The sequence below is a fragment of the Oreochromis aureus genome, linkage group 8, assembly GCF_013358895.1.
Source record: "Oreochromis aureus strain Israel breed Guangdong linkage group 8, ZZ_aureus, whole genome shotgun sequence".
In the NCBI taxonomy this organism is placed as follows: Eukaryota; Metazoa; Chordata; class Actinopteri; order Cichliformes; family Cichlidae; genus Oreochromis; species Oreochromis aureus.
This window is the reverse complement of record NC_052949.1, coordinates 15,797,269-15,812,711: the sequence shown is the minus strand read 5'-3', so window position 1 is coordinate 15,812,711 and position 15,443 is coordinate 15,797,269. Positions and strand designations below refer to the sequence as shown.

The window sequence follows — 15,443 nt, the reverse complement described above, 5'->3', positions numbered from 1 at the left end:
AAACACACCCTCAGGCTATGTAAGGGCTGTTTGACCAAGAAGGAGAGTGATGGAGTGCTGCGCCAGTCACCTGACCTAAACCCAGTCGAGATGGTTTGGGATGAGATGGACCGCAGAGTGACGGCAAAATGGTCAAGAAGTGCTCAGCATCTCTGGGAACTCCTTCAGGACTGTTGGAAAACCATTTCAGACGACCACCTCATGAAGCTCATCAAGAGAATGCCAAGAGCGTGCAAAGCAGTAATCAAAGCAAAGGGTGGCTGTTTTGAAGAATCTAAAATCTAAAACATGTTTTGAGTCATTTCATACTTTTTTGTTTACTACATAATTATATATGTGCTCATTCATAGTTTTGATGCCTTCAGTGAGAATTTACAATGTAAATAGTCAAGAAAATAAAGAAAAAATATGAGAAGGTGTGTCCAAACTTTTGCCTATTCAAGAACAAAGCAAGTAAAGAGCTTTCAGTATTACCTGCAACTTGACTTGCTATGCTGATCTTTTTTTGACCCCCAGCTTATTATTTGGCCCAGTTATATCAGACTAAACCAAATACTCAAATAAAATTCTTAAGTTTATAACTAAGCTTAAGAGTGGCAGTAGCTGACAGTTGATCTTCATGGAGTAACCCCAGTTTTGCCCAGTCCAGCCGAAGATGAAAGAAGCAGAAAAACTACAATATCCAAAAGTTGTAAGAATATTACATGGTATAGAAGCTAAATCAATCACATTACTGAGCAGTTTTTCTTAATGGTTTAAAAGTGTTCACGTGTATAAATTGGCTGTGGCAATTAATGGACTTTATTATTTTATTAATTTCCAGAATCGTTAGGTGCTTAACTTAAATACTAAACAGCAATTCAGTGACAGTGCCAGGGCCCTGACACTTCTAAATAAATTTGATTTTGACCGTTTAAAATTTAATTTGGACCGTCTCTTAAAATGAATAGACATAAGTGAAGGATAATTTTATAATAAAGCAATGCAATACAAAAGCCTTGATTTAAAAAAAATCATAAAGCCAGAGATCTCTGACTGAGCTGATGTGTGTTTATAAAGTCAAAAGCCCTGCTTTAAAATCAGGTTGTGGTCAAGTAGTCTTTGAGGAAAGTTCCTAATTGAGTGAAATGACCCAGTATAAAGTATGAGCTTATATAACTTTCTAAATTCTACAAAAAAAAAAAAATCATCAGTTTTGCTGGTTTGGGCTTAGCTGACGTGGACTGACTCAAGAATTTCTTCATGCTTGTTTACCAGCTAGTCAGTTAACAAGCCAAGCCATGCAGCAGCATGAAGAGCTTAAATAGAAGTGAGTGACTTCACTGGAGATGCGTCACAATCATATCAAAGTTTGTGTATGCCCGTAGATAATGTGGCGGGAGTGATGGAGTAATTGACAGTATGAATGATAAATTATTTACAGTGTCGCAACATTATTGCCTCGACCGTCACAAATCACAGGCTGACTCGCACATCGCTTTTGTAGTTCTTGTTGTCAGTGCTTTTTTTCATTGGTGAAGTTAAATGGTGTCAATAACTAAAATTACAGTGGCACTCTTATAGTGTTTTAGCGACCTGGTTGTCTTTCGAGGGCTTTAACTTTCTTCCATGCTGCATTAACATCTCCCTGTCTCCCCTCACTCCTGACAGATTCATCTCCCTTCTATATATTTAAACCCTCTTTTACTCCACTCCATTACTCCCCATAACTTCTTCTCTGCCGGTGTTTTCGCTCCCTTCCTCTTCAGGCAACAGCAAAGATGGCTCGGTGAAGGCTGGTAGATTTTAAGTGGTGCATGACAGGTGCGGCAGTTAAATATTGTGTCATAGCGGGTGTGTACGGTGCATGCATGTCTATGGGAGGATGCGCATTTAGAAAAACTCGCAGGCTTGTTGTTGTGCTTTGTTTGGCATTTTATTTCCTTAGTGATCATAATTTTTTCCCATGGACATGTTATATTTCTCCCATCGGGGGTCTTCACATTGCACAGACCACAGCAATATTGCACTGTCGTAAGTCAACATTATAGCCCGGCCACGTTAGTATGCAGATGGAGCCAGATTCTCAACTCCTACTGTGTGTTTGTGTGTTTGAGTGTGTGTGCGCGTGGGTGTGTGCACAATATATATTACCATTTATATGCTGCACTTATATAATAACTTTTAGTGTGTGGATGTGCATATTTACCCTCCTGTGTGATTTTAAATTTACTCCAATTTTATGTTGTCTTCAACAATACATTTTCCTGTTTTGCTGCTCCAATGTTTTCTCTGCTTGGATATAGTTTGTGCATTAAAATAAGTTTGCCCAGACCATCAGTAATTAAATAATTGCTATGTCTTCCTCCTAATTTTAGCAGAGCTTCTGTTATCACACACACAACGTTGGCAGTGGATGTTAAAAGTGCTGTTCTATGTCCAAGTTTGGTTGATTCATTTTGTTTTTTCCCCTCTCTCTCTCTTTCTCTATGGAAAATATTTCTCCAGAGTAAGGCAAATCCACTCAATGTGACTCCACCCATACAAGCTGTGGACCAGGACAGGAACATACAACCTCCCTCTGACAGGCCGGGGATCCTATATTCCATCCTTATTGGTAGGTTTGTTTGTTTTTATTAAACATTTTAGGAAGTTATTTAATAAATGGCAAAGCGGTACAGTGGTTTGCAGTCAGGTCACAGCAAGGAGGTTCTGGGTTAGAACCCTCTGGCCTGCTTGGTCCTTGGTGTGTCGAGTTTGCTTGTACTCTGTGTGCCCATGCGAGTTCTCTCCAGGTACTCTGGCTTCCTCCCACAGCCTAAAAGGCAGTTTGGTTAATTGTTAATTCTAAATTGGCTGTAGGTAAAAAGGAAAAATAGCATCCTCATGTTTTGTTGGGTTTTTTTTTACCCAAACAATTTTAAATTCACAATTTTTTTAAGCCTGATTGGTGAAACATTAATTAACATACCACTTACACAGAGCAATACGCTCTGACTCTGTTCTTTCAAGATTATCTTGTCAAATGTAGATCGGTGGTATCGCGGTTCCTTAGGCTAGATTTAAGGCCCAATGCTAACGTCCACACTCAGAAATTTTAATATAAAAATAAAAAGTGCATGCATTATTGTATCTTAAAGGCTGCCTATATTATTCCACTAGAGCACTTTGTTGTCTAAGTGCAGGCTTACTTGGTGGTCCTAGATGATCCGAAAGTAGAATTTAAGCAAGAACCTTCAGCCATCAAGCCCATTTCCTTCGGAACCAGCTCCCGGTTTAGGTTCAGGAGATGCATGCTCTCTACTTTTAAGAGCGTATGCATCACCTGTATGGCATAAGAGAGGCTTAAAATGTTCTTTTTTAATAAAGCTTAGTTACACCTGGATCAAATGACCCCAAACCAAACCATCCCACTGTCTAGGCTCATGATACACCGAGAAATCCATTTATTTCTTTTCCCTTTCATATATGTCATTATGTTTTGTGTTCCATCCTGTTTGTTGCTCATGGTTTCAGCTTTCTGTCATTTCTTTCCCCTCACCAACCTCAGGTAATAAGGTTGGTGAGGGCATCTCTCTGAGCCTTTTTTGTTAGAGGTTTTTCTTGAATCTCTTCCTTCCCACCGTTACCAGGTGCTTTGTTGTAGGGGATTGTTGGATTGATGGGGTTCCCTCACTAATCAGTGCCTTTACTTTACAGTATAAAGCACCCTGAGCTGCCTGTTGTGTACTAGCACTGGAATCAAGTAACACACCTACAGTCAGCACCACAGCTGCACACACAGTTGCCATCAGAGTGGAGAATGAGACCAGGCCTAAACTATTACTTGTTAGAAAATGCTCCTAAGTCTTTTGATGAAGCCAGTTAAATAGACAGTAATGAAAAAGTATGCTCTGGACAGTTTGTGAAAGATAAGATTTTACAGAATTACAGAGGTGGAATTGTTTCTCGTTAGTGCTTCATAAGTATCTAAAACTATAGGACAACTGTGCACCATACAAGATATTTTGATTACCATTTGAAACTGTAAAATGCAGCATAACAGCAACTTCAACAAGTCTGGATATGCATAGTTTGTAGAAATGTTCTGACATGACTTGACACGGGCTTGATTAAATTTCCCAGACCCCTCCTGTGAAACTAATCTCTCACTGAGTGAGGATTATTAGAGAAAGTGTGACAAAGGGCAAAAAAAGATGTTGCAGCTTTGCAGCTCATCCAACATTATGATTCTAAATCTAAAAACGGAAATTACTCTTGATAGTAAGCTGAGGAATATTTAATGTGAACTGCAGTGGTTTTGGTTCCACTACTTGTGATTTTTAAGGAAGGATCTGGCAAATATTTGAAGTGCCATTAATGGAGGCAGGCTAAATAAACCAAAAGTGAGGCTTTTATTTTACTGTTAAACATCTAAATGCACCAGTCCACCAGGAAAAGCAAGAAACACACAGGAGGTAAAAAGACACAGAGAAGATGGGAACTGCAGAACTATTTATCCACAAAAAGACATTTATACACAAAAGGGTAATCAGGAAATAGGACACAACGGGATAACTAAACACAGGTAAAGATAATCAAGGACAATGAGACTGGAGGGGGAGTAAAACATTAAACACAGGAGACAAATAACTATCAAAATAAGACTGGAGTTAATAATCTAACAGGGAAATGTAGACATATGAGTAAACTTTTAAAAAAAAAAAAGTTAATTTCTACAGGAGGATGAGAAACACTTTTGTGAGGCAACAAATTTAGATCTAAAACAAACAAAGTAAGTAATCTAATAACTAAAAAATGAAAATATTAAGGAAATTCAAAAAGATGAAAATGTAAATAGTAATAAAAGTAAAAAGAAGGAAACATTTAATAAGCTGAAAAAATCAAAGCCCTCCATCTAAGACGTCTGTCCAGCTGTACTCTTGCTGCATGTCATACTTGGCCCTCATTCTTTCTGAACTCCCTGCATGTTTCCACTACTGCTTTCAAAAAAGGCACAGAAATAACATTAAAAGAAAGGGCTTTTGCAAAATTAAGATGCTTAATATATTCCCCTAAGCTTGGATTCTAGGTAAAAGCACATGCCTTAGATATAATATTGGGCACTTACTCGGAGAAATTTATGTAGCACATTTCATTCCAAGTGGAGGCACAAAGTATCCATAAACATAGTAGAAATCATCTGTATTGGAACGTGCCATCTCTCCAGAGCCAGTCAGATCAATGCTAGCTGCTGTAGCTGTAAAGATGTAACATGGACCGAAGTGCACACTTGAGAAAGGTGATTGTGTACATCTGCCCGTGTTGCTGCTCTTTTTACCAGAATTTGATTTCCCCATTGAACAATGTAGCCTTCCAAGGCATCATATATGTACGGGTGTGTGTACCTGTTGCAAGCTGAGATTTTTAAACTGGGAGCACTATCCAAGTCTCTTGCCTTGGATTCTCCCTCTAGAAACCCATCGAGCAAACATAAAGTGATTCTAACACAAATTACTGATGTTTCCTCCCCTCTCCCACACCAGTATTTCTTCTTTTAAAAATGTGTTTTTGGTTTGCTCTTACTGTTTGTGTTTGTTGTCCTCTCTCTTCCAGGCAAACCAGAGTCCTATGTAGAATATTTCCGCTTAAACAGAACCACGGCAGAACTTCTGCTACTGAAGCCCATCGACAGAGAGTACTACCGCAGATTTGATCTGGTGATCAAGGTGAGAAACACTGCAGCGGCAAACAAGACAGTTTTAATGAGATTTTCTTTTTTCTTGCATGTTTCTTCTACCTCAAAGAAACCCGCCAGTTCACTCTGTAGTGCTTTTTTACTGCCTTTAATCCGCAAATATTCATCAAGCTGTTGATCAGCAAATCTCTAAGTCCTAATAAAGACTGTTTGTATTAGGTTTATTTATTTCCTGACAATTAAAAGTAGTCTGCCATGAAGACATTTAATGATAGTAACTTTAAAGCATTAGCTACATTAGTATGCATGTGTAGGTGTTGTCTCCGTAAGGCCAGTAATACAGTTAAACCATATAACATATATCAGGTTTGCTTAGTTAAAAGTACATATATATAAATCTTACCCTACTCTTAAATACTTACAGAATATTACAACTAATAGCTCTTACAAAAAAATGAATAAATAATGAAAGGAAAGGCAACAGAAGGAACAGAAATACACAGTCTTTTAATAAGCCACCTGAGGTAAACTAAAAGGATTGGTACACATTTATTTGTACAAAACACTTTATTTGGCCTTTGTCAAATGAAAGAAGGACGTTTCATGACTTTAGTACAGTAACAGGTAAAGTAGGGTCTTTGGTCAGATATGTGACCAGCACCTCAGTGGTTGCCGCCTCAGATGTTTCTTGTAGACTTTTAGAATCCTTCTCTAAGGACAACGATCAACTACACTCCATCAAACCACTCTGAATGAAAGATATATGAGAGCTGGTTTGGAGTTTGCCAGATGCATTGAAGGATTATTAGACCATGAGGAAAAAATACGATCCGATGTGCCAAAAACTATTTGGGCTGAACTCCAAGAACTCTGCCTGATGAGCACCAAGCACTGGTGTTCATTAAGCTCACTGGTGATCACTAAGCTCACTAATGCTATCCCTACAGTGAAGCATGGTTATAGCATCACAATGCTAAAAGAGTGCTTCTCACCATTAGCGACACAGAGGCTGCTCAGAATTAAAAAGAATATGAACAAACCAAAACACAGTAACTGTTCATCTTTTAAGAGATCATACTCATGTGGATTTGACTCAAGTCTGAATATACTTGGGTGGACTTGAAACCCACAGAATATCTATAGAAGAACCTTCAGATGGCATCCATTCTTTGTGATGAATCATGAAAGGTTTTGCCAAAAGAAGCTCTACTGGCTGCCAGTGCACTGGATGAAGGGTCTGAATGCTTTTGCAAAGAAAGATTCTTTCAGTTTCGTTTTTAAAATGACAATTTCTCAAAAGCATGTTTTCATTTGCTCATTGTCATTTCTACATACATTGGCTTGCAAAAGTATTCGGCCCCCTTGAACTTTTCCACATTTTGTCACATTACAGCCACAAACATGAATCAGTTTTATTGGAATTCCACGTGAAAGACCAATACAAAGTGGTGTACACGTGAGAAGTGGAACGAAAATCATACATGATTCCAAACATTTTTTACAAATAAATAACTGCAAAGTGGGGTGTGCGTAATTATTCAGCCCCCTTTGGTCTGAGTGCAGTCAGTTGCCCATAGACATTGCCTGATGAGTGCTAATGACTAAATAGAGTGCACCTGTGTGTAATCTAATGTCAGTACAAATACAGCTGCCCTGTGACGGCCTCAGAAGTTGTCTAAGAGAATATTGGGAGCAACAACACCATGAAGTCCAAAGAACACACCAGACAGGTCAGGGATAACGTTATTGAGAAATTTAAAGCAGGCTTAGGCTACAAAAAGATTTCCCAAGCCTTGAACATCCCACGGAGCACTGTTCAAGCGACCATTCAGAAATGGAAGGAGTATGGCACAACTGTAAACCTACCAAGACAAGGCCGTCCACCTAAACTCACAGGCCGAACAAGGAGAGCGCTGATCAGAAATGCAGCCAAGAGGCCCATGGTGACTCTGGACGAGCTGCAGAGATCTACAGCTCAGGTGGGGGAATCTGTCCATAGGACAACTATTAGTCGTGCGCTGCACAAAGTTGGCCTTTATGGAAGAGTGGCAGAAGAAAGCCATTGTTAACAGAAAACCATAAGAAGTCCTGTTTGCAGTTTGCCACAAGCCATGTGGGGGACACAGCAAACATGTGGAAGAAGGTGCTCTGGTCAGATGAGACCAAAATGGAACTTTTTGGCCAAAACGCAAAACGCTATGTGTGTCGGAAAACTAACACTGCACATCACTCTGAACACACCATCCCCACTGTCACATATGGTGGTGGCAGCATCATGCTCTGGGGGTGCTTCTCTTCAGCAGGGACAGGGAAGCTGGTCAGAGTTGATGGGAAGATGGAGCCAAATACAGGGCAATCTTGGAAGAAAACCTCTTGGAGTCTGCAAAAGACTTGAGACTGGGGCGGAGGTTCACCTTCCAGCAGGACAACGACCCTAAACATAAAGCCAGGGCAACAATGGAATGGTTTAAAACAAAACTTATCCATGTGTTAGAATGGCCCAGTCAAAGTCCAGATCTAAATCCAATCGAGAATCTGTGGCAAGATCTGAAAACTGCTGTTCACAAACGCTGTCCATCTAATCTGACTGAGCTGGAGCTGTTTTGCAAAGAAGAATGGGCAAGGATTTCAGTCTGTAGATGTGCAAAGCTGGTAGAGACATACCCTAAAAGACTGGCAGCTGTAATTGCAGCAAAAGGTGGTTCTACAAAGTATTGACTCAGGGGCTGAATAATTACGCACACCCACTTTTCAGTTATTTATTTGTAAAAATGTTTGGAATCATGTATGATTTTCGTTCCACTTCTCACGTGTACACCACTTTGTATCGGTCTTTCACGTGGAATTCCAATAAAATTGATTCATGTTTGTGGCTGTAATGTGACAAAATGTGGGAAAGTTCAAGGGGGCCGAATACTTTTGCAAGCCACTGTACTTCTAATGTTACGTTGCCAAAATGTAAGCAAACGTAGACTAAAAACTGGTCTCAAATTAGTACGTTAGCCCACACCTGTAGCTGAACCTTCATTACGGATCCGTGTTAGCATTTTTCACTCGTAAAATAGCAGAGACGCCACACTCTACATGGTTACTTCAATCAACTTTAAAAGACAAAAGAAAAGAAAAAGAAAAAAAGACTGGAACTCAGAAATAAATCATCAACCCATACTTTTTCAGCAGCACTTAAACCTTTGAACTTGACTAACCAATTTCCTTAGAGAAATCATTTCATAAAATGGCAGACCGATTAAACAGAATCACCAGCACAAACAAAAAAAGCACACTTGTTACTATTCTCAGCATGTGTAACTGGAATGCATGGGTAGTCGCAGCATCTGTCATATCGCTGTGTGTAATTTCGTCAACCACTGTAAAGACATACAGGCTTAGCAGCATGATTTGTGGCTGGTCAATTAGAGAAGATTCAAAGCTAAATTGGTTGTTATTACACTTTCCTCTCTCCCCTTTAGGCAGAACAGGACAACGGCCACCCCCTGCCAGCTTTTGCCAGCCTTCAAATCGAAGTTCTGGATGAAAACAACCAGGCACCCTACTTCCTGCAGCCTAGTTACCATGGCTACATCAGTGAGGCATCGCCAGTGGGAACCACCATAGCGGCCAGCGCCAGCTTATCTGTACCACTGGCCATAATAGCACTGGATAATGATGTGGAGGAGGTATGATGAACATGTACAGAGCTGTGATTGATTACAAAAACAGAAAATAAATATTGTTGTTACTGATTAATCAAATTCTAACAGAGTGAAGAATGAAAATGTTCTTGTAAAACACAGAACAACGCAGCTGTTTTAAAATGGTTTGGATTTTTTAGTATGTGTAAAAACCCTTACAACATTTTGATCTGTTGAATCTACTTCTTTCATAGCTGGCACTCAATAAGACGCCTGTAGGTATCAGCTCGGTGCATTCCTTCTATCTTGACCTTCAGAGTTCTGAGTGGTGTTAACAAGGACTGTGCTTCTAACAACAGACACATGACTCACTTATGTCAGTGCTCACTGGTGTTCTGATGTTAAAGTTTACTATACTAGATGAAAACAGACCATTAGCCTTTTACTTCCTGTTGTATTAGAGATCATTTACCTCGGTAGGCCTGTCAAGCTCTTTGCTATCCTACTGATTTACTCGTTGTAAATAATACAACTGCTGAAAGGCACATGCTTGATAACAGGCAGACAAAAGGCTTGTTATCTAACTGCCCACTTTTCACACAGGTGATTGAAAATAACAGCTTAAGCTAGCAGATATTTTATTTTATTTTTACAATTTTATTTTATCAGGTGCTAGCTAACATATTAAGCTAATATTGCTGATTGTCTCTGTTCATCGCTGTATCTCATGTTTTCAAGAACCTTGTTAAATAACAAAAAAGAGAGGGAAACTGAGTGACAGGTTAGTCAGACATGATTAGCAGCTTACATAGGGCCACAAAAGCGCATCTTTTAATAACTTACTACTGATACTTTATTCATAATTTTTTTCAGAGCAAAATAAAATGCACTCACTGGACACTTATTATTATTAGGAACTCAAATCAGATAGAAGGAGAAGTGATTTAAGGGTCTTTGAACATGTGATGGTTGTTGGTACCAAACAGGCTGGTCTGTATATTGTAGAAACTGTTAACTGGGATTTTCCCACGCTACTATCGCTAGAGTTTACAGAGAATGGTCCAAAAAATGAGAAAATATCCAGTGAGCAGCAGTTCTCTGAGCAAGTACACTTTGTTGATGCCAGAGATTAGAGGGGAATGGCCAGACTGCTTTCAGCTGATAGGAAGGCAACAAAAAATTAGGTAACCACTCAACACAACCAAGGTCTGCAGAAGAGCATCTCTTGAACTTAGAGCAGAAGACCAGTCCTGTCAGCTAAGAACAGGAAATTGAGGCTACAATTCACATGGGTGAATCCTTTTTTTTAATTATATCTTTATTTGGAATGGACAAGGAAAATCCATCAACATAGCAGCATATGAATAACATGGAAACAGAGTCCTTCCAGGTTTTTAGAGTTAAGTCCAGGAGAGCAAATGATAAACAGAGTGATCGACAGGTGCATATTATCCTCTAATGGCTATTACTAGGAGGGTTGCCTGATAAATAAAGTTTTACAAAGTTCATGTTCTCCACGTGGGTGAATTCTAATCACCAAAATTGGAAAATAGAAGATTGGAAAAACATTGCCAGTTATTCTGCAATGTTGAGATTGTAGGATTAGAATTTTGATTAAGGCAACATTGTAGCATGGATCCATCCTGCCTTAGATCAGCAGTTCAGGATAGATATGGTGGTATATAATGATGTGGGGGCATATTTTCATGGCACATCCCACTGTGCATCATTTAAATGCCACAGCCTACCTGAGAATTGTTGCAGACTATTTCTAGCCCTTCATGACCCCAGTGACCAATCTTCTGATGGCTGCTCCAGACAGTTTAACTCATCATATCAAACCGCTCAACTTGGTAAATGTTTTTGTGAACATGGCAATGAGCTCACCATATTCAAATGGCCTTTACAGTCAATCCAGTAGAGCACGAGAGATTTACAATATGAATGTGCACCAACTGCATCATTCTAACATGTCAATATGCACTGAACTCTCAAAGTAATGTTTCCAGCGCAAAGAAGTAAGGAAGTCCTAAAAGAAAAAATAGACTTTGGCACTGTACTAGCAAGTTGTACTAATAAAGTGTCTAGTGAGTGTATATTACCTTCAGATGCCTTGCTGCTGGACAGCACTATGTAGAACATATCGCAAAATCTCGATCTTGACAGGCCTACCAAAGCTATGACTAAACGATCAGGGCATGGGTCTACCTTCTGGTCAGCTGTTAGAAGCACTTTGGATCTCTTTACCTTTCTGATATAAAATCCTGCTCTCACTTGTGTAAATAAACCAGCTCTTGCCTAGAAACAAAATTAAACCATCATGTAAACAAAGCTAGAAGCATGGTGACAGTATTTAATCATACCATACAGAAATGAGGGATTGGTCTATTCAAGTGTCCGTTTTCGCCGCCCTCTTTCGCTCTGCCGAATCTCGGCTTTGTGCCTTGCTTGCAGTGTGTGAAGTGCCCTATCTAATTTCCCTCTGAATCTGGATAGTAAAACCATTTCCCTCTTAAATTGCCTCTCGGTAATGTAAGATATTTACAGTGCTGCAACATTGTTATCGCCGATGCATTCCCGAGAGCTTAGTTTGTTTAAGATGTAGCATAGGCATTTTGACAAAAACAAGCTTTGGTTCACTGCTTTCTAAAAGACCCCAACAGCTTGGAATGGGCTTAGAGAGGATAATGTGTGCATTTGTGTGTGTTCCCGGGACTGTGTATGTGTGTGTCAAGTGATATACATTGAGTTATTTTTAATATTGCTAACCCTGGCCTTTCCTCCAGCATTAAGCACCAACAATGATGATTAGTCCTAATTGCTTTTATGTGACATCCATCACTTTTATTTATGTGTGTGCTCATACAAATGTGAGTATCTGTGTGCGCCTGTAACTGTGCTGCTGTGTGTACGTGCATGCTTATTTATGACTCAATATCCACACCGGCTACATCGACAGTATTATCAGCCCCCCCCCCACCACCACCACCACCACCCCCCCACCCTGCTGAGCCAGCCTTATCTGGAATGAGAGCTCCCCTCTCTCTCTCTCTCCCTCATGCGCACATACAGACACACACACACACACACACACAGAAGAGATGACTGTGTAGGTAATGTCAGAGGAGGGCTTGGATGAGGATTGCCTCTCCATCACTGAGTATAGCACACAGACACACGCCGATTGAGCCCTCTTCTGAGAATTTGTTATGTCAAGAAAACACAAGGGATGTTTTTCATTCATATTCTTAACCGATCTCTTGTCCAAGCACTTCTTTGTTCACAGCTGTTTTGCTTATGAAGCGTGTGGATTCACTGTGTTTTGCCACTGATATATTCAGCTCTGTAATATATATATATATAATTATTTTAGAGAAACACAGTTCGACAGCTGGCTCTTGCCTACTTTTGCCCATCAATTATCATCTTGGCCAAAAATTCTGTGTATATTTTTTAACCAATCTTCACTACAGGTTTGCATGTATAGTAATTACTGTAGATGATAGTGAGACATGAGGGAACGGTATCTGAGTGCAAGCGATCCCCCAGTGGAGGATTTAAGGGTAAAAACAAAAAGTTTAAATGTTGTAATGCCTCCATTTATGTCCCTCTTCAACAGACTCGGGATCCGCAGCTTCAATTCTCACTGGACAGCTATTCCCATGTTTTCTCCGTATCTGCTACTGGAATCAAAAGATACCTCACTCTGGTGCAGCCTGTCGACAGAGAGACACAAGACTCCTACACATTCACGGTACTCTATGGGCTTGATGTCTGTGTGCACTACACAAAGTGTTTGCATGTGAGGGGAAAAGCGATAGATAAGTGTCTGAATGCATTTGAATAACTCCCCTTCAAAGTCAGATAAAAGCAGGGGTCTTGGGAAAACAAAAACAAAAAATCTCACGATGAAGAAGTGAAAAATGAAAATAAAATGACACCAGAGGAATGCGCAGAGAAATAAAAACAGGGTTTCTTAACCTATGCTTGAGCCCGACTTTAAGCCATTTTAGCAGTAAGGCGAGAGAAGCGAGATAAAGTGAGGAGTGGAGAAAATGCAGAGGATGTGAGTACAGGTGAAGCACACACAAAAAAAAGCAGATTAGAAAGAGGAGAGCGGGAGGTTACAGAGAACACAAACAACAGACCTACTGTGGAGGGAGGCGGATAGAGAGGCCTGAAGTACAAAAATCATGAGAAGGCGAAGGAAAAGGGCAAACATGGAAGGAGACCAAAATTTCTCCAACCTTCATATGTTTTTAAAAGTTGATTTGATTTTCTGTCCTAACGGTGCTTCTAAAAAAATGAGTTTGCAATGACAGTATTAATTATTATACTGTCGCTAGTAATTAATGCCTTTGTTGCTTACTGAACTGAATGTAGCAAACAAGACTAATTACAGTGATTACAGTCCTTCTGTGTCCACATCTTTCTGTATTTTTTCTGCTTCTGTCTGTCATATCTGGTACGTTTTCTTCATTTTCCCCTCTTCTCCCTGTGTTTTTTGTAAATTTATCAGTGGAATCTAATCCAGCAGCTTCTTCATTGGTAGGGCGCGTGTAAGCTGCCCAATGCCAAGCAGAGTATCAAAATGCATCTCAGTATATGATGTGCAGCATTGTTACTTCACACAGCAGCTGTTATCTGACAAGCTCAGGCTGGTGACTCTGGCAGTGTGTGTGCGCACGTGTGTGGGTGGAACTGTATGTGGCTCTGTGTGTCCTTGAGTGTGTATTCAGCAATTTGGGAGTTAAAGATGGAAAAAGCAGAAGGCCTGGTGTATTGATTTAAAGGCAGAGGTGTACAGTAATCATCATGAAAGCCTTGGAGGAGAAATTAAACTCAAGGCAGAGAGAGATATGAGAAATGGTGGGTGATTTTCATTTGAAGGAGTGAATCAGCTTCTTGGCAGATGAGCTTGTGGAGAAGATTGGTATCAGCGAAGAAACTTCTTTCCTGCCGATATTCGCTTTGAATGATTTCTAAAACATGGTTGAAATGCACATTTTCACTTGAATTTTTCTGCTACTGACTCATTTATGGGCGAGTGGAGAGACATTGGGGAAAAAAAGATGAAACCAGGCACGGTCATTAACAAAATTTGTCATAGATGTGAAGCACTTTAATTGACATTTGAATGTTTTGAACATCTCAGAGCATGAACTAAAGGACAGCGGAGACTAAAAACATGCTTGTGACATTAAAGTTGATTTAAAAAGAAACAACATACTTAGCGTGATTAATTTTATCTAAGCTAATCGAGCTCCTAAGACTTGAACGACAGTCAGTTTTTGACATTTCTCTCATGTTTTCAGAATTTTCCAGTAGGTGAAGTCGAGATTTGCTTTTTTCATGTTTGTACCTATGAAGCCACAAAAATTGATGTTTTAAAGTGGCAGGGTGCAAAACACAATAATAAAGAACAGGTTCTACTTAGAGGAGCTCAGCAGTTTGCTTTCAGAAAAACATTACTGCTCACTTGATAGTAAGCAAAAGCCAGCCAGCTTCACCTTTATGTACAGTATCCTTTCAGTCTTCTTTATACGAGGTTGACTGAGCATAACTCTCACTGATAATGCTATTTCTTATTTATATGCATTTTTAAATGAATGTATGCATTATAAATGGCGATAGTTACCAGGAGTACTCTTGTGTGTAGGTTAAATTAGAGACAGCCAGCACTGATTAAAGAGTTTCCACAGTGTTCACTATTGTCATTCTTTAATGTCCCTTCTTTTGGTAAATACTGTGAAGCATCTTGTAACTACACTCTGTTTATTGGGTACATCTCTTTGCTTGTTAATGCATATTTCTAATCAGAATGGGAAGGAATGGAATAGAATAGAAATGAAAATTGAGTATTTTGCAAACTTCTGTTAAATGCTAAATTTTGAAGCACATTGTCTACAGCAAAAGAAGGCCACTCCAGGTGTCACTCCTTTCAGTTAGGGACACTTAGGGAAACTGAGGCTACAACTCATCCAACTTGGTTTAGGGTATATGGCATAAACAGCATGGATCCATCCTGCCTTGTATCAATGGTTCACGCTAGTGGGGGTGGTGTAGTAGTGTGGGAGAGATTTTTTTTACCAGCACAATTTTGGGCCCAGTAGCACCAACTGAGCATAGTTTAAACACCTGAGTTTTGTTGCTGA

At 39.7% G+C, this 15,443-nt stretch overlaps 1 protein-coding gene across 1 annotated transcript in view; it reads left to right on the top strand.

The window, feature by feature from the left end:
- The window catches only part of LOC116329820 (protocadherin-15-like), a 209,712-nt gene that overhangs the window by 73,953 nt on the left and 120,316 nt on the right, over positions 1 to 15,443 (top strand). The window contains exons 10-13 of the mRNA XM_039616856.1: positions 2,488 to 2,596; positions 5,575 to 5,687; positions 9,127 to 9,333; positions 12,908 to 13,042. Coding sequence (XP_039472790.1) covers positions 2,488 to 2,596; positions 5,575 to 5,687; positions 9,127 to 9,333; positions 12,908 to 13,042 — 564 coding nt within the window. The remainder of the gene's footprint in view (positions 1 to 2,487; positions 2,597 to 5,574; positions 5,688 to 9,126; positions 9,334 to 12,907; positions 13,043 to 15,443) is intronic.